Source organism: Podarcis liolepis (assembly GCF_965112155.1).
Source record: "Podarcis liolepis genome assembly, chromosome: 7".
Taxonomy (NCBI): Eukaryota; Metazoa; Chordata; class Lepidosauria; order Squamata; family Lacertidae; genus Podarcis; species Podarcis liolepis.
In genome coordinates, this window is record NC_139561.1 from 15,839,116 (window position 1) to 15,859,696 (window position 20,581).

The 20,581-nt window shown below is 49.9% G+C and overlaps 2 protein-coding genes across 7 annotated transcripts in view; one reads left to right on the top strand and one right to left on the bottom strand.

Annotated features, from left to right (window-relative positions):
- RCC2 (regulator of chromosome condensation 2) overlaps positions 1 to 6,226 on the top strand; it is a 34,254-nt gene extending 28,028 nt beyond the window's left edge. For 4 of the 5 annotated variants that reach the window (XM_083512686.1, XM_083512683.1, XM_083512684.1 and 1 more), the window contains exons 11-13: positions 1,401 to 1,473; positions 3,609 to 3,686; positions 4,919 to 6,226. In XM_083512686.1, the coding sequence (XP_083368812.1) occupies positions 1,401 to 1,473; positions 3,609 to 3,686; positions 4,919 to 5,023 (256 nt within the window). In that variant the 3' untranslated portion in view covers positions 5,024 to 6,226. The remainder of the gene's footprint in view (positions 1 to 1,400; positions 1,474 to 3,608; positions 3,687 to 4,918) is intronic. The other variant, XM_083512687.1, reaches the window with a different exon arrangement.
- LOC310711171 (protein-arginine deiminase type-3-like) overlaps positions 5,489 to 20,581 on the bottom strand; it is a 34,557-nt gene continuing 19,464 nt past the window's right edge. The window contains exons 8-17 of one of the 2 annotated variants that reach the window (XM_083512682.1): positions 20,406 to 20,509; positions 18,566 to 18,677; positions 17,629 to 17,736; positions 16,089 to 16,246; positions 13,553 to 13,697; positions 12,131 to 12,224; positions 11,388 to 11,470; positions 10,236 to 10,370; positions 7,626 to 8,683; positions 5,489 to 7,404 (exon numbers count right to left, since the gene is read on the bottom strand). In XM_083512682.1, the coding sequence (XP_083368808.1) occupies positions 8,450 to 8,683; positions 10,236 to 10,370; positions 11,388 to 11,470; positions 12,131 to 12,224; positions 13,553 to 13,697; positions 16,089 to 16,246; positions 17,629 to 17,736; positions 18,566 to 18,677; positions 20,406 to 20,509 (1,173 nt within the window). In that variant the 3' untranslated portion in view covers positions 5,489 to 7,404; positions 7,626 to 8,449. Of the gene's footprint in view, positions 8,684 to 10,235; positions 10,371 to 11,387; positions 11,471 to 12,130; positions 12,225 to 13,552; positions 13,698 to 16,088; positions 16,247 to 17,628; positions 17,737 to 18,565; positions 18,678 to 20,405; positions 20,510 to 20,581 lie in introns of both variants that reach the window. The other variant, XM_083512681.1, reaches the window with a different exon arrangement.

A 20,581-nucleotide genomic window follows, 5' to 3' on the forward strand; every position in this document is an offset into this window, starting at 1 on the left:
TGCTTTTGAAGCCTAATCTGCATTTCAGGGTTGTTGTGATGGGTAAAATTGGGTGCGGCATGGCAGTGGTCAAACAAAAAGCAGGCCAGATGGAAATCAGGTGGTTAGAGCATCTTTGTGACATGAAGAATGTCCCGGGTTCAGTCCCCGGCATCTCCCGGCAAGGTTTCCTGTTTGGAACTCTGAGAACACATCATTCTTATCATTCAAAAAGTGAATTCCTATTTGCATAGAGGAAGCTTGAAAGGCCGTTAACTTGGTCTAAACAAGCTTCCAAAAGAATATGGCAGCCATGAAAGAGAAAAATAAAAGAACTACAAGGGCAGTTGAATCTAACCACCTTGCGACCTGGGACCTCCAAAGTGTTGTCATTTGTGGACCTTAAGGTCCTCTGCAGGGCATACCAGGAGAGGTGATCCCGTAGGTACGTGGGTCCTAGGCCGCAAGCCTCTGTCCATTTCTGGGGAGAGTGTTGCCATCACGCCCTGCTTGTGGGCTTCCCCCAGTGGGCACTTGGTTGGCTGCTGCTAGAACGGGATGTTGGGCTAGAAAACACCACTTGCCTGATCCAATCTGGCTGAGCTCATGACTACATGCTTCTCCCCACAAACCTTTTGTATCCTCCCAAGAACCCTGCGAGTCAGGCTAGGCCCGGGGTCACCCACTGACCTTTGTAGATGAACCTGTGTGTCGTCGTCCCCACACCCCTCATCTGACACTATTCCACCTGTGGGCGGGGGGTGGGGTGAACCTCTTTGGCCCTCCAAATCATCCCTGGCCATTGGACACATTTGCTAGGGCTGATGGGAGCTGTGGTTCGGTGGTGTCCAGGGAGCCAAAGTTTTCTGCCCCCCTGCCTGTATTCAATATACAGTGGAACCTCAGTTTTTGAACATCATCCGTTTCAGAAGACTTCCGAAATGTTTGAAAACAGGATCAATGGGCAGTCGGCAAAAAGATGGGGGGGAAAGCACGCCTTGGAAGCTGTTCAACTTCCAAGGCGTGTTTGAAAACGGAAGCAATTACTTCCGGGTTTTCAGCCAAATTGTTTGGCTTCCGAGGTGCTCGAAAACCAAGGTTCCACTTGTACCAGTGTTCAGTGTACCCACAGTTAAATCCCACTGCAAGCTTTCGCACAGTGCTTTAAAAGGTCCAGATCCAGGTTTGTACGACTGTCCTTTTTGTTGTGGGATGAAGATATTCCGTCTAACAGGGAGCCACTGCAGAGAAGGCCCTGCTTCTTGGTAACCGCTTCTTCCGAAGGCAGAGGAGCCTGTTGCGAGGTGTGGGCCCCTGGATCTACCCAAGCTGGCAGGCACATCCAGGTTGAGAAGGGATCTGTGGGGTGGGGGCTCCGGGGCTCTCCAAAACAGTAACCTCCTTTGTGTACCTGTTTCCAGGAAGAGCAGTATAATAGTGGCTGCAGATGAGAGCACAATCAGTTGGGGCCCGTCTCCGACCTTTGGAGAACTGGTAAGGAGGGCAGACGCAGCTGCTGCGAAAGGCCCACATCTGGGGGAGGGAAGAAGGAAGGAAGGCTTTTCCATTGCCGCTTGGTTTGGCCAGGTGAGGACTTTCCTCTCGGTCCCATCGACTCCAGAGGAGGTGACAACGAGAGCTTGGGCTTGAGCAATCGATTCCTCTTTCCCAGGGAACTCTGGGAATTGCAGCTCTGGGAGGGGAATAGCGGGATCTGCCAACAGCACCTTTAACAAACTACAGCTCCCATGATGCTTTGGGAGGTAAGCCATGGCTGTTCAAAGTGAATTGTACTACTTTCGCTGTATGCTGTGAAAGGCTCTCTCAACACGAGAGATAGAGGCCCCAAGCTGGAAAATTGTGCAATTTACAGCTTTTTAGCAACCGATTAAGCATCGTGCGTGCAAAAAAAATGTAATAAGTCATACATGGCTTACACTGATCCAGCTACCAATTCCTCACACATACAAGTTATTATGATTTATTACATTCTTAGCTCTCCCTTCTTCCAAGGGAGCTCTCAAACGTGTGAATACAAATGTCATAAAAAACAGTTTGAAAATTCCCAAATCGCCTGCTTTCAAAGCTGACCCTTTCAGGGGCAAGTCTTTGGGCCATCAAATACCTAGATTAATGTTGCGTCAAGCCGGCAGCACAATGTGGCCTTCGGTTAATTATCCTCCTAGTGGCGCAGAAATAAAGCTGCTAGCACATTTGCAAAGCTAAGCAGGGTCCGGCATGGTTTCAGATTGGATGGGGAACCACATGCTGAGGTTCCTTCATTGCAGGGGGTGCGGGTTGGACTAGATGATGGCCCACAGGGTCCCTTGCGGATCTACAATTCTGCTTTAGTATATTCCCTTGCAAAAGTTGGCCTGAACCTCTTGCCAATGATGCAAAAGCCATTTTTGGAAAGCCCTGCTAAGAGGGTCTGCTGTGCACACCGAAGTTCCAAGGTTCAATCTCCAGCATTTTCCTGGCAGATAAGGCGTATCAGTGGCTACTAGCCACAGGGGCTATGCTCTGCCTCTGAACCCCAGTTGTTGGGAGGCTGCAGGAGGGGGGAGTGTCGCTCTTGCACTCAAATTCTGCTTGCAAGTTTCCCACAGGCATCTGAGATCAAGATGCTGGACTAGATGGGCCTGATCCAGCACTCGTCTTACGTCCTTGTCTCCAGGTAGAGCAGGAAATGTTCTCTGCCTGAAAGGAAGGAGGCAGCCGCTGCCAGTCATTGCAGGCATTATTGAGCTAGATGGACCAAAGGTCTGCTCCCAATGTTTGTGTTTAAATCAGCTCTTAATTTACGGGGACTAGAAGCTTCAAGTGGGCTGTGTCTCAGTGGTAGAGTGTCTGCTTTGCATGCAGAAGTAATAATAATAATAATAATAATAATAATAATAATAATAATAATAATAATAATTTCTTATTTATACCCTGCCCATCTGGCTGGGTTTCCCCAGCCACTCTGAGCGGCTCCCAACAAAATATTAAAAACACGATAAAACTTCAAACGTTAAAAACTTCCCTAAACAGGGCTGCCTTCAGATGTCTTCTAAAAGTCAGAGAGTTGCTTATTTCCTTGACATCTGACGGGAGGGCGTTCTGCAGGGAGGGTGCCACTACCGAGAAGGCCCTCTGCCTGGTTCCCTGTAACTTCGCTTCTCGCAGGGAGGGAACCGCCAGAAGGCCCTCAGAGCTGGACCTCAGTGTCCGGGCAGAACGATGGGGGTGGAGATGCTCCTTCAGGGATGCTGGACCGAGGCCATTTAGGGCTTTAAAGGTCAGCACCAACACTTTGAATTGTGCTCAGAAGCTTCCAGGTTCAGTCTCCCGAGAAGGGCTGGGAATGTCCCCTTTCTGAAATGCCAGAAAAGAGTTTTTGCCTGTGAATGTAGGCAAGACTGAACTAATTGGACCAGTGGGTCCGACTCTGCAAGGCGGCTGCCTGGTGCCACCCAGAGACTTACAAGGCAAACAGATTTCTCAGGACCAAGGTGATTGATCTGTGCTATGGAGGGAAAAGACTTGAGGTCTGGCTTCCTGACATTCCATGCATTAAAGGTCAGAGCGGAGAACTGCCTTGGCTCTTTAATTTGGAGAGGGTCTGAGTCCCATTTCTGTCTTCTCAGGGCTATGGGGACCACAAGCCGAAGTCCTCCACTGCAGCTCAGGAGGTGAAAACTTTGGATGGCATCTACACAGAACAGGTAAGAAAGAGCAGGTAGTGGCAGCTGGGAACCACCTTGAAGCCCCTCGTGCTTCCAAACCTCCTTCTGAAAGTTTCTTGGGTCCCCAAAAGGGGGGGGAGAGTGTGTCCTGGCCTGGCAACCAACCCCCCTGCCCCAATCTACCGTATTGACCTGAATATAAGCCAACCTTTTCCCCAAATTCCAGTTGTTAAAAGTTAAAGTGCGACTTATATTTGAGGGCTGCCAGGGGTGTGGGACAACGGCGCCCGTCCCAACCACATCTCCTAAGCCGGAAGGGGGGGAGGCTGCCAGCAAAGTGGCGCAGCTCCCCCCCCCCCCCAGAAGCAGCGTGGGACAACGGCACAAAGCCCGCCAGCCGCTTCCCAGCCTGCCCCGGTGCTGGCTTGGGGAGGTAGTGCCGGGAGGCGGGCCGCACCTGCAAATAAGTCTTGAATTTTATAGCTGCAGCTTATTTGCAGGCACAGCCTATATTCGGGCCAGTGCGGTAATCCTCTTTTCAAGCCGGTGGCTGTCGTTGCATCTTGTGGGAGGGAGGGTTGCCGATGGCCCCCGTCGTGGGTCGCATTAAAAGAGGGTTGGACCGATTCATGGAGCGCAAAGTACGGCCATGTTCTACCTCCTACTGTTCCTCTGAATACCAGCTGCCGGAAGCCACAGGAGGGAAAAGTTGCTGCTTTTGCACTCGGGTCCTCCTTTTGGGTTTCCCTTTGGGGGTTGGGAACACCTGGATGGTTGCTGAGAACAGGATGCTGGTCTGGATGGGCCTGATCCAGCTGCAGGGCTCATGTTAAGTTTCCTACTATTCCTAAATGGAGCCTCCATGGACAGTGGCAGTGAACCTTAGAATGGCGAAAAACAAGAGCGTAAGAAGGCTGTTGCTTTCACATCCTATCAGGGCATCTGGTTGGCCACTTAGAAAACAGGGGCTGCACTAGGTGGACCTGATCCAGCTGTAAGGCTCTTTTCTTAAGCAGGTCCACTTGTCAGTGGAGATCAAATGCATGAAATAGATGGACCTTTCATATCCAAGTCTACCTCCAGATGCCACTGACTTGAGAACCACAAGTGGGAAAGGCGAGGGTGCTGTTGCTCTCTGAGGGCCCTGCTTGCAGGCTTGGCTTTGTGCGGCCTCTGGCTGGCGGATCTTGAGAACAGGAGGAGGCCGGACTGGATACCCCAGCTTTGGATCTTCCTAACACCCCTGCGCTGTCCTTTTTCGCTTTGCTCAGGTGGCGATGGGCTATGCCCACTCCCTGGCGATTGCCCGCGACGAGAGCGAGGCCGAGAACGAGAAGCTGAAGAAGCTGCCAGAGTACAACCCGCGCACGCTCTGACCCACGCGGGGGCCTCTTCCTCCTCCTCCTCCCTGCTGCCCCACACCCCCTGACAAGGCAGTCGCTGCTCCCGTCGTGTGCAATGGGGACATGGGATCCGTACGCGATGGGGAGATTGCAGGCACCGGCACTCGTCTCCTTAGGCTACCCAAGATTTCGTATTTGATAAGCAATTTGAAGCTTCCAGCTGCCAGTTAACATTGACTTCCCCACCCACCCTGCCCTTTTCCCTAAGACAGATTGCTTTGTATTTTGGTTTTTTTGGGGGGGGGGCATGGAGGTGGGACATTACGTCAAGAGAGATCTGCTTCTTTTGAATTTCGATGAAAATGGTAGGACTGTTTGTCCAAATTTGCCCATTTTTTTTTCTGTTTTCCTTTCCCGTAGCCGATATTTTGTTAAGCGGCAGACCAGTAACCAGCATTTTGAGAAGGGTGAAGGCTAACCCTTCTTTTCCCCCCACCCTCCCCTGCAGCTGGAAACGATTTCCTCCTTTGTGGAAGGGACCATCTTTCTTGTATATATATATTTTTTGTTCCCAAGAAACCTCGAGGTCTCTGCAAGAAGGCTGTCCTTAAAGTTTATCTCAGATTTTTTTTTAAAGGGTGCCTGCTGCACTACAGATTTCCACAAGCTTGAGGCTTCTGCAAAAGGTTTTTTTCTTAATTATGTAGATTTTTCTGTTGATGAGGTGCCTCCCGTACTGCAGATTTTCATAAGCTCCCCACCTGCTAAAACAGGGGAGTGGGGAACCCTCTGGTGGCGCTGCGGACTGCAACCCCCATCAGCCCAAGACAGCATGGCCAGTGGCCAGAAGCGATGGGAATTGTAGTCAAGAATTCCAAAAGGCACCTCAGCTGACTGCTCCTGTCTTGGGGAGTGTTGTAAATACCAGGCCAGTCCACCACACGGGGGCGCTGTCAGATTCAGCAGCCTCCTAGCAAATGGTTGAATTTTATTTGCAGAGCCCCAGGAATAGGGGGAGGGGGAGAGAAACAGGAGGATCTACCCTTGGTTTGAATTGGGGGTGGCGCTCCCTTTTGTTTTGTTGATAGAGAATTTAAATTCCTGATTCAGCTACTTGGATGGAAGGAATCTCCTTCCTTCTCCCACTCACTCCACTATTTCCACTCTTCTTAACCAAATTCCATGGGAGCCTCATGGATCCTTCTGGCAAGGGAGAGGGAGTTTATCCCCCCCCCCTCCGAAAAAAATCAGGGCCACGCTTGCAGCTGGTGCAAGTTGCAAGGGTGTCCCTCGTGTACATTGCAGATACCCATAGGCTTCGCCCCCCTCCTTTAAAATGGCTACAGTTCCAGGTTTTAGGCGCCTTGGGGGTGGGGTGGGGGGGTTCACAGTTATGCAAAGGTGCTTTGGGACGACTTAAAGAACCGCTCAGCCTCCTCGATGAAATATTAGTTGGCCCCCGGATTCCTGTTGCAAGTCTATTAGTTATTTCTCCCTTCTGCGGCCGTGTGTTGTGTTGGAGAAATTTTGGTGCCTTTGAAACATAACTTGCCTCCTCTCTGTCCCAGCATGAACTCCTTTTTTTCCTAGCAGTAGGTCCCCTCTTCTCCCCCCCTTTCCCTTCCTTGAATCTGCTAGCTCTGTTTTTTTGGGGGGGGGTGTCCTCCCAGACGGGGCGACGTTAGCCCCATACCACGTTAACATTTGCAGGTTCAGAGTTCTTGAAAAGGTTGGGGGCTTTTCCGGGATGCTGGGTTAGAGGGAGCAACCCTAAAGTTTTTGTTTTTGGGGGGGAGGGTGGGGAAGAAATAGGGGCTGTACATTGCATTATTATTTGTCTTTTTTATTTTAAGGAAAAAAAATGGATCTAAACCTACACCTGAGGCGTTTGCTTTTGTCTCCATTCCTGTTTCTCTGTCTAGTCAAGTTACGTACCTCATCCAGAAGAGATTTTCTTTCATGGCCTTTTTCACCTGTGCAAAAAAGTGGTTCCGTTTCTGGAGCTGCAGGGATGTGTGTGGTACATAAGGACATCCTAACTGGAACAAAACTTTGGGGATAACTTATTTGCAATGGGGGGGGGAGGGGAGAAAGAGGAAACAGACCCTCCCTCTGCAGCAATGAGTGACATTATTGTTTTTTTAAAAAATAAAAAACAGGCTTTTTGTTTCCGGACCTAGACAGTTCAACTCTTCTCACCACTCTCTCTCTTCATTGTGGAGGAAGGGCTCAGAGATAAAACAAATAATTTTGCGTTTAAATCTGATGGGATAAGTTCCTAGCCTAGTCATGTAACTCCTCTTGGGGTTTTTTTATATATATTTCTCAAAATAAATGTTTAAATAAATGACAACATTGTGTAGAGCCTTATGCACGTAACAGCACTGTGGGAGGGAGTTCCGCAGTGTAACTTGCTGCATAATTCAGCTTCACTGGCTGCCTAAGTGTTCTAGCGTTAAAAGAGAGAGAACTTTTCCCTACCCACTTTCTCTGTGCTATGTACCTTTTGTCATGTCACTTCGGTCTAGAGCAGCGGTTCTCAACCTGTGGGTCCCCAGATGTTGTTGGACTACAACTCCCATCATCCCTGAGCTCTGGCCTTGCTCGCTAGGGGTGATGGGAGTTGTAGTTCAACAACATCTGGGGACCCACAGGCTGAGAAAGGCTGGTCTAGAGGATTATGGAAGATCATGTATGAATTAGCCCACCTCTCCCCAACACCAGCATCCAACAAAAGACTCGGCGCTCAACTTTTCTCCACAAGTTTATTCAAACGCTCCTTAAAATGCAAGCGAAAAACATTTGCGCGCCTTGTTTTGCAATCATCAAAAATAGAGGTATAGAATGCATAATCAATTCATTTTAAAAAAAACAAAGAAATGTATGCTTTTCACACTCCTTATTCTGCTAAGGCTTAGAGAGGTATAGCTTCTTCACAGTGCCACGGGGGTGGGGGGGGGAGATCCTCGGCACAGAAATTTTTGGACTGACCCCCTGCCCAGTGCGTCGCCCCTGAACCTGGGTCTTTGAAGGATTGCATGCTGCGTAACTTAGAACTGCCTCTGTGTCTCTGACCTGCCTTACACTAAAAACGGGCACTCCAGCCCCTTTCTGTCCTCCCCAAAAATCCCATCTTTAAAAGATAACAGGCTAGAGATCTGTGATCTCGTTTGAACGCCTGGCTTGTTCCTGAGCAGCAAACCTGGTCTCTTCATCTGGCTCAGACTGCAGAGTAACATACCGGGGGAATGAAATGCGTGGGTGGACCTGGTAGGAGCGTGAAAAAGAGGGTGAGCAACCAGCTCGGCCCTTGAAGTTTAATCAAAAGTCCTGGGCAAGACAGGAACCATACGCAGTTCCTTGGAAAGTGACGATTCTGCAGCTAAGCGTAAGCTACACAGCAGCTGCCCTGGCATCTTCCTCGCCTGCAAGGAGGGCAGGTTGTGGATCTCTCCACGCTCAAGGGGTCATGTTCCACCACTTGAAGGAAAAGGCCTTGCGTCGGACGTTGGTCCCACAGTGGACCTCGCCGAGACCCTCGTGGTAGGTTTTGTAGTCGTCTATGAAGGTGCAGGACAACCCCAGCGGCTCCAGCAGACGGCGGACCTCCTCTTCCAAGCAGCACTGCTCATGGATGATGGGTCCAAAGGGCTTTGGGATACCCAGGTATTTTCCCAGGACAAGCATGTTCACCTGCAAATGAGACACGGGGTGCCTGTGAGAAGGGGACTCTGAAACTGCTATGGGCATTTATAACCCTTTGCTCTAGAGTCTTCCTCGCAATATCCACTCGCTGGAAATTACCGTATTTTTCGCTCTATAGGATGCACCGATGATAAGACGCACTTAATGGGTTTTTTTGGGGGGGGGGGACAAAAAAAAATTCTGAATCTCAGAATCCAGAACAGCAAGAGAGATCGGGCTTCTGGGATAGCCGCTGAAGCCTCTCCCGGGCAGTGGGATGAAGGCTCCCCCTGCCCGGAAGTGGCTGTGCGCAGGTAAGCTGCCCTCTGTAAAGGTAAAGGTACCCCTGCCCGTACGGGCCAGTCGTGTCCGACTCCAGGGTTGCGTGCTCATCTTGCTCTAGAGGCCGTGAGCCGGCGCCGTCCGAGGACACTTCCGGGTCACGTGGCCAGCGTGACGAAGCTGCAGCTGGCGAGCCAGCACGGAACGCCATTTACCTTCCCGCTATGAAGCGGTACCTATTCATCTACTTGCACTTAAGAGTGCTTTTGAACTGCTAGGTGGGCAGGAGCTGGGGCCGAATGACGGGAGCTCACCCCGCCGCGGGGATTTGAACCGCCGACCATACGATCGGCAAGTCCTAGGCACTGAGGTTTTACCCACAGCGCCACCCGCGTCCCTCTAAGCTGCCCTCTGTACCTTCCCCCATCTCCCGCAAGAACCACATGCTTTTTAAAGGGAGCACGGTTCTTGGGGGGCTTTTCTGCGTGAAGCCTCCGTAGGGCAGCGGGAAGCCTTCGTCCTGCTGCCCTACAGAGGCTTCGCGGCGGCTATCCAAAAGCCAGAATAGCTAGAGAGAGCACTGCACAGCGCTCCCTCTAGCGGGTCTAGCTTTGCGTGAAGCCTCCGCAGGGAACGGGGAGCCTTCATCCCCGTGTCCTGTGGAGGCTTCTGGGACAGCCCAGGGATGAAGGCACCCCGCTGCCCTGCGGAGGCTTTGCACAGCTAAGCCCAAAGCTAGGACAGCAAGACAGAGCGCTGCGCTGCGCAGCGCTCCCTCTCCTTGTTCTGGCTTAGCCGCGCAGCCTGCACTCACTCCATAAAATGCACACACATTTCCCCTTACGTTTAAGGAGGGAAAAAGTGTGTCTTATAGAGCGAAAAATACGGTACCCAAGTAAAGTGTTAACATAAAAAAATAATTGGGGGGTGGGACACGCTGTCATTTTAAGAGCAGCTCCAGACAGAAATTGGGGGGGGGGGAGACCTACCTTGCACAGCATCAGACCCTTGGATTCATCCAGTTCAAAGATTGTCAGCAACATTCGCAACCCTATTTGTAGATGCTGCACCCAGGACCTCCATGACAAACATTCTCTATCATTGCCCTAACTGCTGCATCTTGCCAACCAGGCCACCCCCTTGCCCCATGGAAGTGTCGGGCACTTGAGGCCACTGGACCAAATCTGGCCCCTTTGGGAGAAAACCGCATCTGTGGCCAGGGATCTGTCTGGCATGTGTGGTGGCTCATTACAAAAGGACCTTTTGAGCAGAGCCTTACTATGTCCGGGAAGTAAGCAACAGCTTTGCTGGGGCTGTAAGAAGAGCGAGTGAAGAGCTGGGGGATATCGATGATGTCCTCCTCTTCCAGTTCCAGCTCCTCTTTGAGGAGGTCTCTGTTCCAGTCAATGCATTTCTAGGAAGTGAGAGAAGATATGCCTCAGAGAGGAATTCATTGCATCACTACAAGTGAAGGCGCAATGCAGTTAAAGATTTGACAGGTGTGTCAATAGAGTCATGCTCCTGGTGGAATTTCCTAACACTTGCCACAGATTGCATGGTGTGTGTTTGTGGCCTTGCACATAAACGGTAGCTTCTGTTCCATAGCATACCACCAATTTCCCAACAGTGGGATCCTTGGCACTTCAGTCTCTACACCAGTTTTTGTGCCTTCTCAGATTCCCTCTAACTGCCCAGTTTCCTCTACACTGACTAGCAGCAATGACTCTCCAGGGTTTTCAGATGCCCCACTTAGAGATGCCGTGGGGGACTGAACCTTTGACATCCCACATGCAAGGCAGGTGCTCTACCACTGAACAATGGTCCTTTCTCCTTAGCTTGTCTCTTTTGACCAGACTGACACATACTCAGTCCCAAGCATGCAGCCCTTCTGGACTTTCAGTTCCACAAAAGCTTTCCTTGGAACCTCTGGGCTTCATCCTTGTCCCTTCCAGCCTACTTCCTCTTTATCTGCCATTCCCTTTATCACTTCATGGGTCTTCACCCCCCACAAAGCCGCTCCTGTCTCTAACATCCTGTGAACTCATCCCAACTCAAATGACAATTTCCCTTTCCCTTACAGAAGCCCGACTGCAAAGATTCCCTTGCAGCTCGTGTGTATCTCTGCAAAAGCCTGTCTGTCCCAGGAAACTTCTCTGCCACAAGCACAAGGGCAGGGTGCCTGTCGCTGCCTCCCTGTGATCTGCAGATTTCTATTCCAGCACAGAGGAAAGGATCTATATTGTGTAGCGGTTAGGGTGTGGCTCAAGGACCCTGGATGCCAGGATTAAAATCTCCACTCTGCCATGAACCTCACTAGGTGAACATCCGTCAGTCAGACTCGCCATCACAATGAATATCATTTAGAAAGTGTCCAGGTTCATAACCAAATGACTATGTGTCATTATCTGGGGGAAAGGGGTGTGGCAATTACCTGGGAATACTCATTGATGCTCCTCAAGGATTTGTCAGCCAGGATTGTTGTTATTGAAATTTCTTTGTCGTCTTTGCCTAGCCCTGTAATAAGAATCAGGTGGCTGCTTTATTCATGTTACAACTGTTATGTTCCCCACCACCACCCCTTAAATTACTGGTTCAAAATACATGTCCTCAGCTCCATACTGCACTGTAATATTTAGCTCAGATGAGAGCCAGGTAAATAAGAGTTGGGGGGCATATCTGCCCCCCCCCCGGCTTGAGGTTCCCCACCCCTGATTTTGAGCAAAAAACAACCCCTTGGACAGCGTGAGATGGGGTAGTTCAATTGTGAGGTTTAGCTTCTTGGGGCCTTAATACAAAGTACAGTGGTGCCTCGCAAGACGAAAAGAATCCGTTCTGTGATTCTTTTTCGTCTTGCGAAGCCAGCCCATTGATGGATTAGCGGATTAGCGCTATTAGCGGCTTTTAGCGGCTTATCGGATCAGCTGATAAGCGGCTTAGCGGCTTAGAAAAAGGGGGGGGAGGGAAAAAAACCCGCAGGAACTCGCAAGACATTTTCGTCTTGCGAAGCAAGCCCATAGGAGATTCGTTTTGCGAAGCACCTCCAAAACGGAAAACTCTTTCGTCTAGCGAGTTTTCCGTCTTACGAGGCATTCGTCTTGCGGGGCACCACTGTAAGCAACTTCCTGCCCAGACTTCCTGTCGGCTCCTGCAGATGAGAAAGGAGAGCCACCTTACCATCAAACATCATGGCATCGCCGTACCCCTCTTGCTCCTTCTCCTTCAGAAGCTTGTAGCAGCAACTGGGGCTGGCCAGAAGCAGGCGGAAACCCTGGAGAGGAACAGAGGGAGTGAAGTGAGACAGGCTGCAAAATGTACTTGCAGCTCAGGGGTAGCCAACATGGTGCCCTCTGGAACTGCAGCTGCCTACCAGCTCCATCGGTACGCAGGCCGAGACCCTACCTGCCCACAGACTGTCTTGCCAGAGTGGTGACTTGGAAATGACAACTAATCCAGAATGCGGCAGCTAGACTGGTGACTGGGAGCAGCCGCCAAGACCACATAACACCGGTCCTGAAAAACCCACATTGGCTCCCAAATTTTCCAAGCATAGTTCAGTGTTGGTGCTGACCTTTAAAGCCCTAAATGGCCTCAGCCCAGTATACCTGAAGGAGCGTCTCCACCCCATTGTTCAGCCCAGACACAGGTCCAACTCCGAGGGCCTTCTGGTGGTTCCCTCACTGCGAGAAGCCAAGTCACAGGGAACCAGGCAGAGGGCCTTCTCGGTAGTGGCGCCCGCCTTGTGGAATGCCCTCCCATCAGATGTCAAGGAAATAAACAGCTACCTGACTTTTAGAAAACATCTGAAAGCAGCCTTGTATAGGGAAGTTTTTAATGTTTGATGTTTTAGCGTGTTTTTAATATTCTGTTGGAAAATGGCCAGAGTGGCTCGGGAGGCCCAGCCAGTTGGGTGGGGTATAAGTAATAAATTATTATCTTCATTATTAACTAAGTTGCCAACAGCTTCTGTTCACTGCCTTTTAGATTGGGTGGGTTTCAAAATAGGAGGGAACAAATATCCTCTGAGTAAACAGGTTAAAATGCACTTAAAGGCTGAAAGCAGTGGACAGGGTGTACCTATCAGGAGCTGGAGTCAGCAATAAAACACCCATTGTCAGGGGCTTTAACTCTTTATTCAAAGAAACCCAAACTGTGGTCACAACAACTCTTGCCAGTAGGATTGAAGTAGCCTTCCCACCACTCCCTAACACTCCCCTGGGTCCTTCCCTGGTAATCTCAGATTCCTTCGCCTACTTTCTCATTACTCTGACGTTTTTATTTCTCTTCATGTTCTGGGAGACCAAGGGGGAGAGGAGCCAGTCATGGCAGCAGGGGGAGGCTTCCTGGGTTCTTCTGCAGCCTGCCTTATCTGTTGCCTTGTTCCTCTCCTCTCCCGCCTCTGCATCTGGATTGCTCTCTGCCACAGCCTCTTCCTGCTTACTAAACCCTGTTGTCTCTTCAGCTTCCAAAACCTCCTCTCAGTCTGCTTCATCGTCTCCCTCTGACCACTCATCACCCCACCACCAATCCCCTGGTTCTGAGCCTTCTTCCCTTCTCCAGTTAGTGCCTCGCACCATCCCTCTGCACCCACAGCAGTACCTTCCTGTCAGAGGCTGGGACAAAACACATGAACTCGTCCACATGCCCCACCAGCAGCCAGGCAGAATACAGTTCGATGGGCGATTGTACTTCCTGGGCATAGAGGAAGTCCCGCACGACTTTGACCATCTTGTCCCCGTGAGGCCTAGGAAGTAAAGAGAGGCAGAGTTCACTTAGGGTTGGCATCCATTCCAAAGGCAAGGACTTTGCCACTGCAAAAGTACCGTATTTTTCGCCCCATAAGACGCACTTTTTCCTCTCCAAAAATGAAGAGGAAATCGGGGTGCGTCTTATGGGGCGAATGCCTGCAAGCCTCGCGCGCCCGGCAGGAGGTCCCACCGGGTGCGCGAGGCTTGGGGCGGCAGCCTGTCGCCCGAAGCACGGGGAGCCCTCGGGAGGGCTCCCCCTGCTTCGGGCGAGTGTCTGCAAGCCTCGCGCACCCGGCAGGAGGTCCCACCGGGTGCGCGAGGCTTGGGGCGGCAGCGGACTGCTTGCGCACACCTAGAAGCTTGGGGCGCGCTGAGCTCAGCACGCCCCAAGCTCCTGGTGTAGCGCAGCGATCCGCTAGCCCTGGGAGAGCCCCGCGGCTCTCCTAAGACTAGCGGACTGCTTGCGCGCACGCAGAAGCTTGGGGCGCGCTGAGCTCAGCACGCCCCAAGCTCCTGGTGTAGCGCAGCGATCCGCTAGCCCTGGGAGAGCCCCGCGGCTCTCCTAAGACTAGCGGACTGCTTGCGCGCACGCAGAAGCTTGGGGCGCGCTGAGCTCAGCACGCCCCAGGCTTCTAGGTGCGCGCAAGCAGTCCGCTGCTGCCCCAAGCCTCGCGCACCCAGTGGGACCTCCTGCCGGGTGCGCGAGGCTTGGGGCGGCAGCGGACTGCTTGCGCGCACCTAGAAGCTTGGGGCGTGCTGACCTCAGCTTGCCCCAAGCTTCTGGATTAGCGCAGGGGTCCGCTAGCCCTGGGAGAGGCGCCCGGCTCTCCCACGCTAGCGGAGACCTTGCCGGCACGCAGAAGCTTGGGGCGCGCTGAGCTCTGCACGCCCCAAGCTCCTGGTGTAGCGCAGCGCACCTGGGGGGGAAATAAATTTTTTTTCCTTTATTTCCCCCCAAAAAATCTAGGTGCGTCTTATGGGCCGGTGCGTCTTATGGGGCGAAAAATACGGTACTACCCAGCCCAATCTCATATCCGCCAGTGCCTGGTCCATCAGGGCACACCAGGTGTTCTCAACAGACTTCTCATCCGCCTGCCTCCTTACAACCAGCCCAGATTTTTAAAAAAGAACATATGATAAAAAGAACCGTTTTATCTTTTTATCATATGTGGTGGTCTTGTAATAAGGTTGAAGCCTACTGGGAAATGATATACAGTGGTACCTCAGGTTAAGAACTTACCGTATTTTTTGCTCTATAAGACTCACTTTTTCCCTCCTAAAAAGTAAGGGGAAATGTGTGTGCGCCTTATGGAGCGAATGCAGGCTGCGCAGCTATCCCAGAAGCCAGAACAGCAAGAGGGATCGCTGCTTCCGCTGCACAGCAATCCCTCTTGCTGTTCTGGCTTCTGAGATTCAGAATATTTTTTTTTCTTGTTTTCCTCCTCCAAAAACTAGGTGTGTCTTGTGGTCTGGTGCGTCTTATAGAGCGAAAAATACGGTAGTTTGTTCCAGAGGTCCGTTCTTAACCTGAAACTGTTATTAACCTGAAGCACCACTTTAGCTAATAGGGCCTCCCACTGCAGCCGCGCTGCTGCTGCACGATTTCTGTTCTCATCCTGAAGCAAAGTTCTTAACCCGAGGTACTATTTCTGGGTTAGCGGAGTCTGTAACCTGAAGCATACGTAACCCGAGGTACCACTGTATAATGAATTGAAAAGGATGTTTAAAATGACTTCTGTAAAATAGCAAGAATGTTACTCGCCCCAAAATGGAAAGAAGCAGAAGTCCCAGCAAAGGAAGAATGGATACAAAAAGATGCAGAAATGGCATAACTTACCAGACGAATAAGAAATCAAGATAACTTTTTTTATAAAAGAATGGAAATGGTTTAGTGAATATTTACAGATAAACTGTAAGCAGATAAGAACATTGGCAGGGTTATTGTAATAACCTGCAGTTCCATAAGAGTAGATAATTAGATGAGAAAATTAAATGAATTTGGATATGCAGAAGGTATTTAAAAATAAATGTAAGGAATCGCAGAAGGGGGGGAGGAAGTCAAACTTTGAAATGCTAAAACGATTGTAAAATTTATGAAACCTATAAATTTGGAAAGTATAAATAAACTTTTTGAAAGAAAACCAGCCCATATTGACCAGCCTAGATTGACCAATGATATGGCTCAGGATAAAGCAACTTTCTGTGTACCTCCTCCTCCCTTCCCACTGTTGCCTGGGCTAGAATGAGTCATGGGTGAAGAAGCAAGCTGAAAGGGAGACGACGAGGAGGTCCAGAGGGCTTTTGCCTGTGCATGCGGGTCCTTGTCAGATGCTTCACCACGCCAGCGCTTTTTCTCCCCCCCCCCAACACACACCCTCTCCACCTACATGGGTAAGGCGCTCCCGATGATGACCCTCCCCAGGGGGTACTCTTTGCCCCTGACGGTCACTGGAGGGCTGACTTCGAGGTTCCCAAATGAGTCCAAAGTGGAGACGCTGTTGCCTTTGCCTTCTGCCTTCCGGGTCACATAGCCAAAATCCGGGCCCTGGGGTGGGGAGCAAAGGGCAATAGAATTAGGAGTGATCTTGGCGATAAGATCTTTGAAAATGACCTCGTGTCCATTGCGTTTGAATTGCAGAAGCTACAGGGTGGAGTGATGCAGAAAGGGTGCTCGTGTGGGCAATTCGAATTGTGTATGGCCAGTTGCAAAATTCAATTGCCAATAGACAGATCCTGCAGAGTGTATGGCACAAAGCGAAAAGATGGCCAATACAGATTAGGTAGGCAGGTAGATGCATGCATGCATTACCATTATCCTAATCATTTTATTCATCGCCTTCTGTGCAATTTTCTCAAGACAATGCACTTCGGAAACAGCAAAAAAGCCAAAGTTTAAAAACAAAACAAAACAGCAGATAATAATAATAATTTATTATTTATACCCCGCCCATCTGGCTGGGTTTCCCCAGCCACTCTGGGCGGCTTCCAACAAAGTATTAAAATACAGTGGTCTGTTAAATATTGAAAGCATTAAACATTAAAAACATTAAAAGATACATTTGAAACAAGCCTAAAACCCTAATAAGTGGATGCTCGTGGTAAATATGCATTTATCCAGCTGGGAAAGGCTGTTGGAACAAAATTGTCTTCAATGGTTTCCGGAAAGGGCAGATCCAGCGGGGAGGAAGATTACTCCAGCTAAAAGGAGCAGCCACAGTGAAGGTCCTGCTCTAAATCACAGCAGAGTGGACTTCCAAGATCTTTGGAACTTGCAGGAGAGAATATACTGCAGACCACAGTAATCTACCAGGTCTCTAGCACATTCATTCATTTTCTCTACCACCCTTCAACCAATGATTGTAGGGTGGTTTACAGCATAGAAACACAAAAACGTATTACACGGAGATGGCGGAACTGACAGCAAAATTAAGAGCGCCAAAAGATGATGTGTTTGTCAAAGAGTGGAGATCCCTTTAGGGGCTATCTGGGAAAATATTATAGTCAAATGAAATTGCAAGTGGGACTGGAAATATACCGTAAGTAAAGGAATGAGAATGATAAAGGAATGTAAATTAGTATATATGTTATAGATTAAGTATTACATTTATGGCAGTAGATAAAGGGTTTGAAAAGAAACATCATGGAAGTAAGGATGGGAAGTCAAAACCGTTAAGAGAACATTGTAATGAAACTGAATAGAACTTGTTCAAATTGTATGAAAAACAAAATGTTATATTTTAAAAACCCACATAAAGGGAATAATATAATAACAAACCAGTATCGGGGCAGGCAGACGGGGGTGCAACTGTGGAGCTGCCTTATCACTCAAACCCTTCATGCAAATTGCACTATTGCAGGATAAAAAAAAACAAATTCAAAGGTTCTAATTTGAAGGCAAAATAAGGCAAAGGCGGGAGGGGTTCCTACCAGAACTGCCTTAAAGGGAAAGCCGTCCAGCTCTCCGTTTCTTGGGGAGTCGAAGACCACGGGAAAGGACTTGTGTGGCGCTTGCGTGTAGCCGATCTCCATCTCATCCTGGTGCCATTAAAGAAAACAGGGAAGAAATAAGACATCTGCGCGGGCAGAAGAAAGGAGTGAGGAACCCCAAGACCCTCTGGCCCTTGGAGCCAGTGTGGTGTAGTGGTTAAGAGCAGTAGACTCGTAATCTGGGAAACCGGGTTCGTGTCTCCGCTCCTCCACATGCAGCTGCTGGGTGACTTTGGGCTAGTCACACTTCTCTGAAGTCTCTCAGCCTCATGAACCTCACAGAGTGTTTGTTGTGGGGGTGGAAGGGAAAGGAGAATGTTAGCCGCTTTGAGACTCCTTAAAAAGGTAAAGGGACCCCTGACCATTAGGTCCAGTCATGGCCGACTCTGGGGTTGCGGCGCTCATCTCGCTTTAATAGCCGAGGGAGCCGGCGTACAGCTTCCGTGTCATGTGTCCAGCATGACTAAGCCGCTTCTGGCGAACCAGAGCAGTGCACAGAAACGCCGTTTACCTTCCCGCCGGAGCGGTACCTATTTATCTACTTGCACTTTGATGTGCTTTCGAACTGCTAGGTTGGCAGGAGCAGGGACTGAGCAACGGGAGCTTACACCGTCACGGGGATTCGAACCGCCGACCTTCTGATAGGCAAGTCCTAGGCTCTGTAGTTTAACCCACAGCGCCACCCGCGTTTGGTATCAAATCCAAACACTTCTCTTCTTGGAACGCTCCCCAGGCTGCACGCTTCACAACTCTGCCTTGCACCCTCCTTGGCCGTTTTTGCCAGGCTGATTAATGGTAAATACATTGAATAAAATAATTCAATAGTTTGCTCACACTTCCACCTGCCTGCCCGCCCCCAACGGACACTCCAACCTACCTGGATCCAGCGGTCACCTCGGTTTTCTGCTTCTGGACAGATGATCAATCTGCAGCCAGCTTTCTTGGACAGCTTGCTGATCTCCACCACGAAATCTGCGTTGCCTTTTATACTGCATGTCAAAAGGCAGAAAAATGGGCATCGATGAACAGCAGAGCAGGAGAAGGAAAGGAAGGCTTCAAAAGAAGATTAGCTACAATGGCTATGCTCCGACTCCACTGTCCGAGAATTTCAGTTGCTGGAAATCCCAGGTGGGGAGCGTCACTGAAATTCTATTGATCCAGAATAGTTCCCAATGTATAGTTAGAGTAAAAACTTAAACACGTTGCAGGATTCCAAAAAAATAGACCAGAGGCAATTTCATTTCATCCAGCAGAGCTTTACTGCTACTGAAGGCAAATGAGTATAATGGTCACAAATCCAATACATTCAGGATTGGCACCGTCCATAAGACATCCAGTTGCAGCAGGCTTACAGTAACTAATAAGTCTAAAACTTAACACTAAACATACCACAGTCGTACCTCGGAAGTCGAATGGAATCCATTCCGGAAGTCCGTTTGACTTCCAAAACATTCGGAAACCAAGGCACGGCTTCCGGTTCGCTGCAGGAAGCTCTTGCAGCCAATCAGAAGCCGTGGAAGCCGCATCGGACGTTCGGCTTCCAAAGAACGTTCACATACCGGAACACTCACTTCCACGTTTGCGGCGTTTGGGAGCCAAAACTTTTGACTTGAAAGGTGTTTGGGGATCCAAGATGTTTGGGGATCCAAGGTACGACTATACAGTGGATGCACGTTTGCAACCCGCAGCATTCGCAACCCACAGTGGCGGGTCTGCGCATGCGCAGGTTGCAATGCTGTGCATGTGCAACCGCCGAAACCCGGAAGTAACCCCATTCCGGTACTTCTGGATTTCAGCAGTCCGTAACCCAAAAAACCGCAACCTGAAGCATCTGTAACCCAAGGTATGACTGTATATACAAAACACCGCACCAGAAGGAAAAGAGATAGAAAGAGAAAGTGAAAACCTAGGCTCCTTCTGGCCCTATTTTATAGTCAACATGACCTTGACAGAAGAGATAAGAGAACCAGCTTAAGCCAGTTTCTCTCCAGGTATAATCCAGGGGTAGGCAACCCAAGGCCCGTGGGCCGGATGTGGCCCAATCGCCTTCTCAATCTGGCCCACGGACGGTCCAGGAATCAGCGTGTTTTTACATGAGAATATGTTCTTTTATTTAAAATGTATTTCTGGGTTATTTGTGGGGTCTGCCTGGTGTTTTTACATGAGTAGAATGTGTGCTTTTATTTAAAATGCATCTCTGGGTTATTTATGGGGCATAGGAATTCGTTCTTTTTTTTCCAAAATATTGTTCGGCCCACCACATGGTCTGAGGGATGGTGGACCGGCCCATGGCTGAAGAAGGTTGCTGACCCCTGGTTTAACCCAAACATCAGGAACATTCTGCTTGTTTCTTTCACACAGAAGCTTCCAGAACCCTCTTGAATTAAGTAGAATAGGAAAGATTTCTACACATCAGATCAATACTTTCTGCACTAAGAAATGCAAACTGACAGGGAGAGCTGCAGGGCTTCTCTGATGTTCTCAGGCTAGTGATGCTACACTTGAACGACGAAGCGTACCTGAGCTCTGGCATTTCTGGTATTGGATCTCCAGACCTGAGTTCCAGTCTTCCCTCTGATCCTGATTGGTTTCAACCACTGACACGGCTCTCAGTCCCTGCCTCACCTCAGACCACCATCAGTGTCCCATCCCTGACGTGGCACACCTGATCCATGAGTCCTATGCTTGTGCATCTGTGCACTGGCTGAAGCTCTCACCTGCAGACGTAAACCGTTATCGGCTGCAAGGTATTGGGGGTCATGATCCACGGAGCGACGCGGAAGACAACAGTGTCGTTAAAAATTGGGGCCTCGGGAAGCGCCTGTAGTGGAGGAGAGCAGAGGCCAGCTGAGAAAGAGGTTGGAAAGAGAGACTAAAACAAGAACTATTCAGG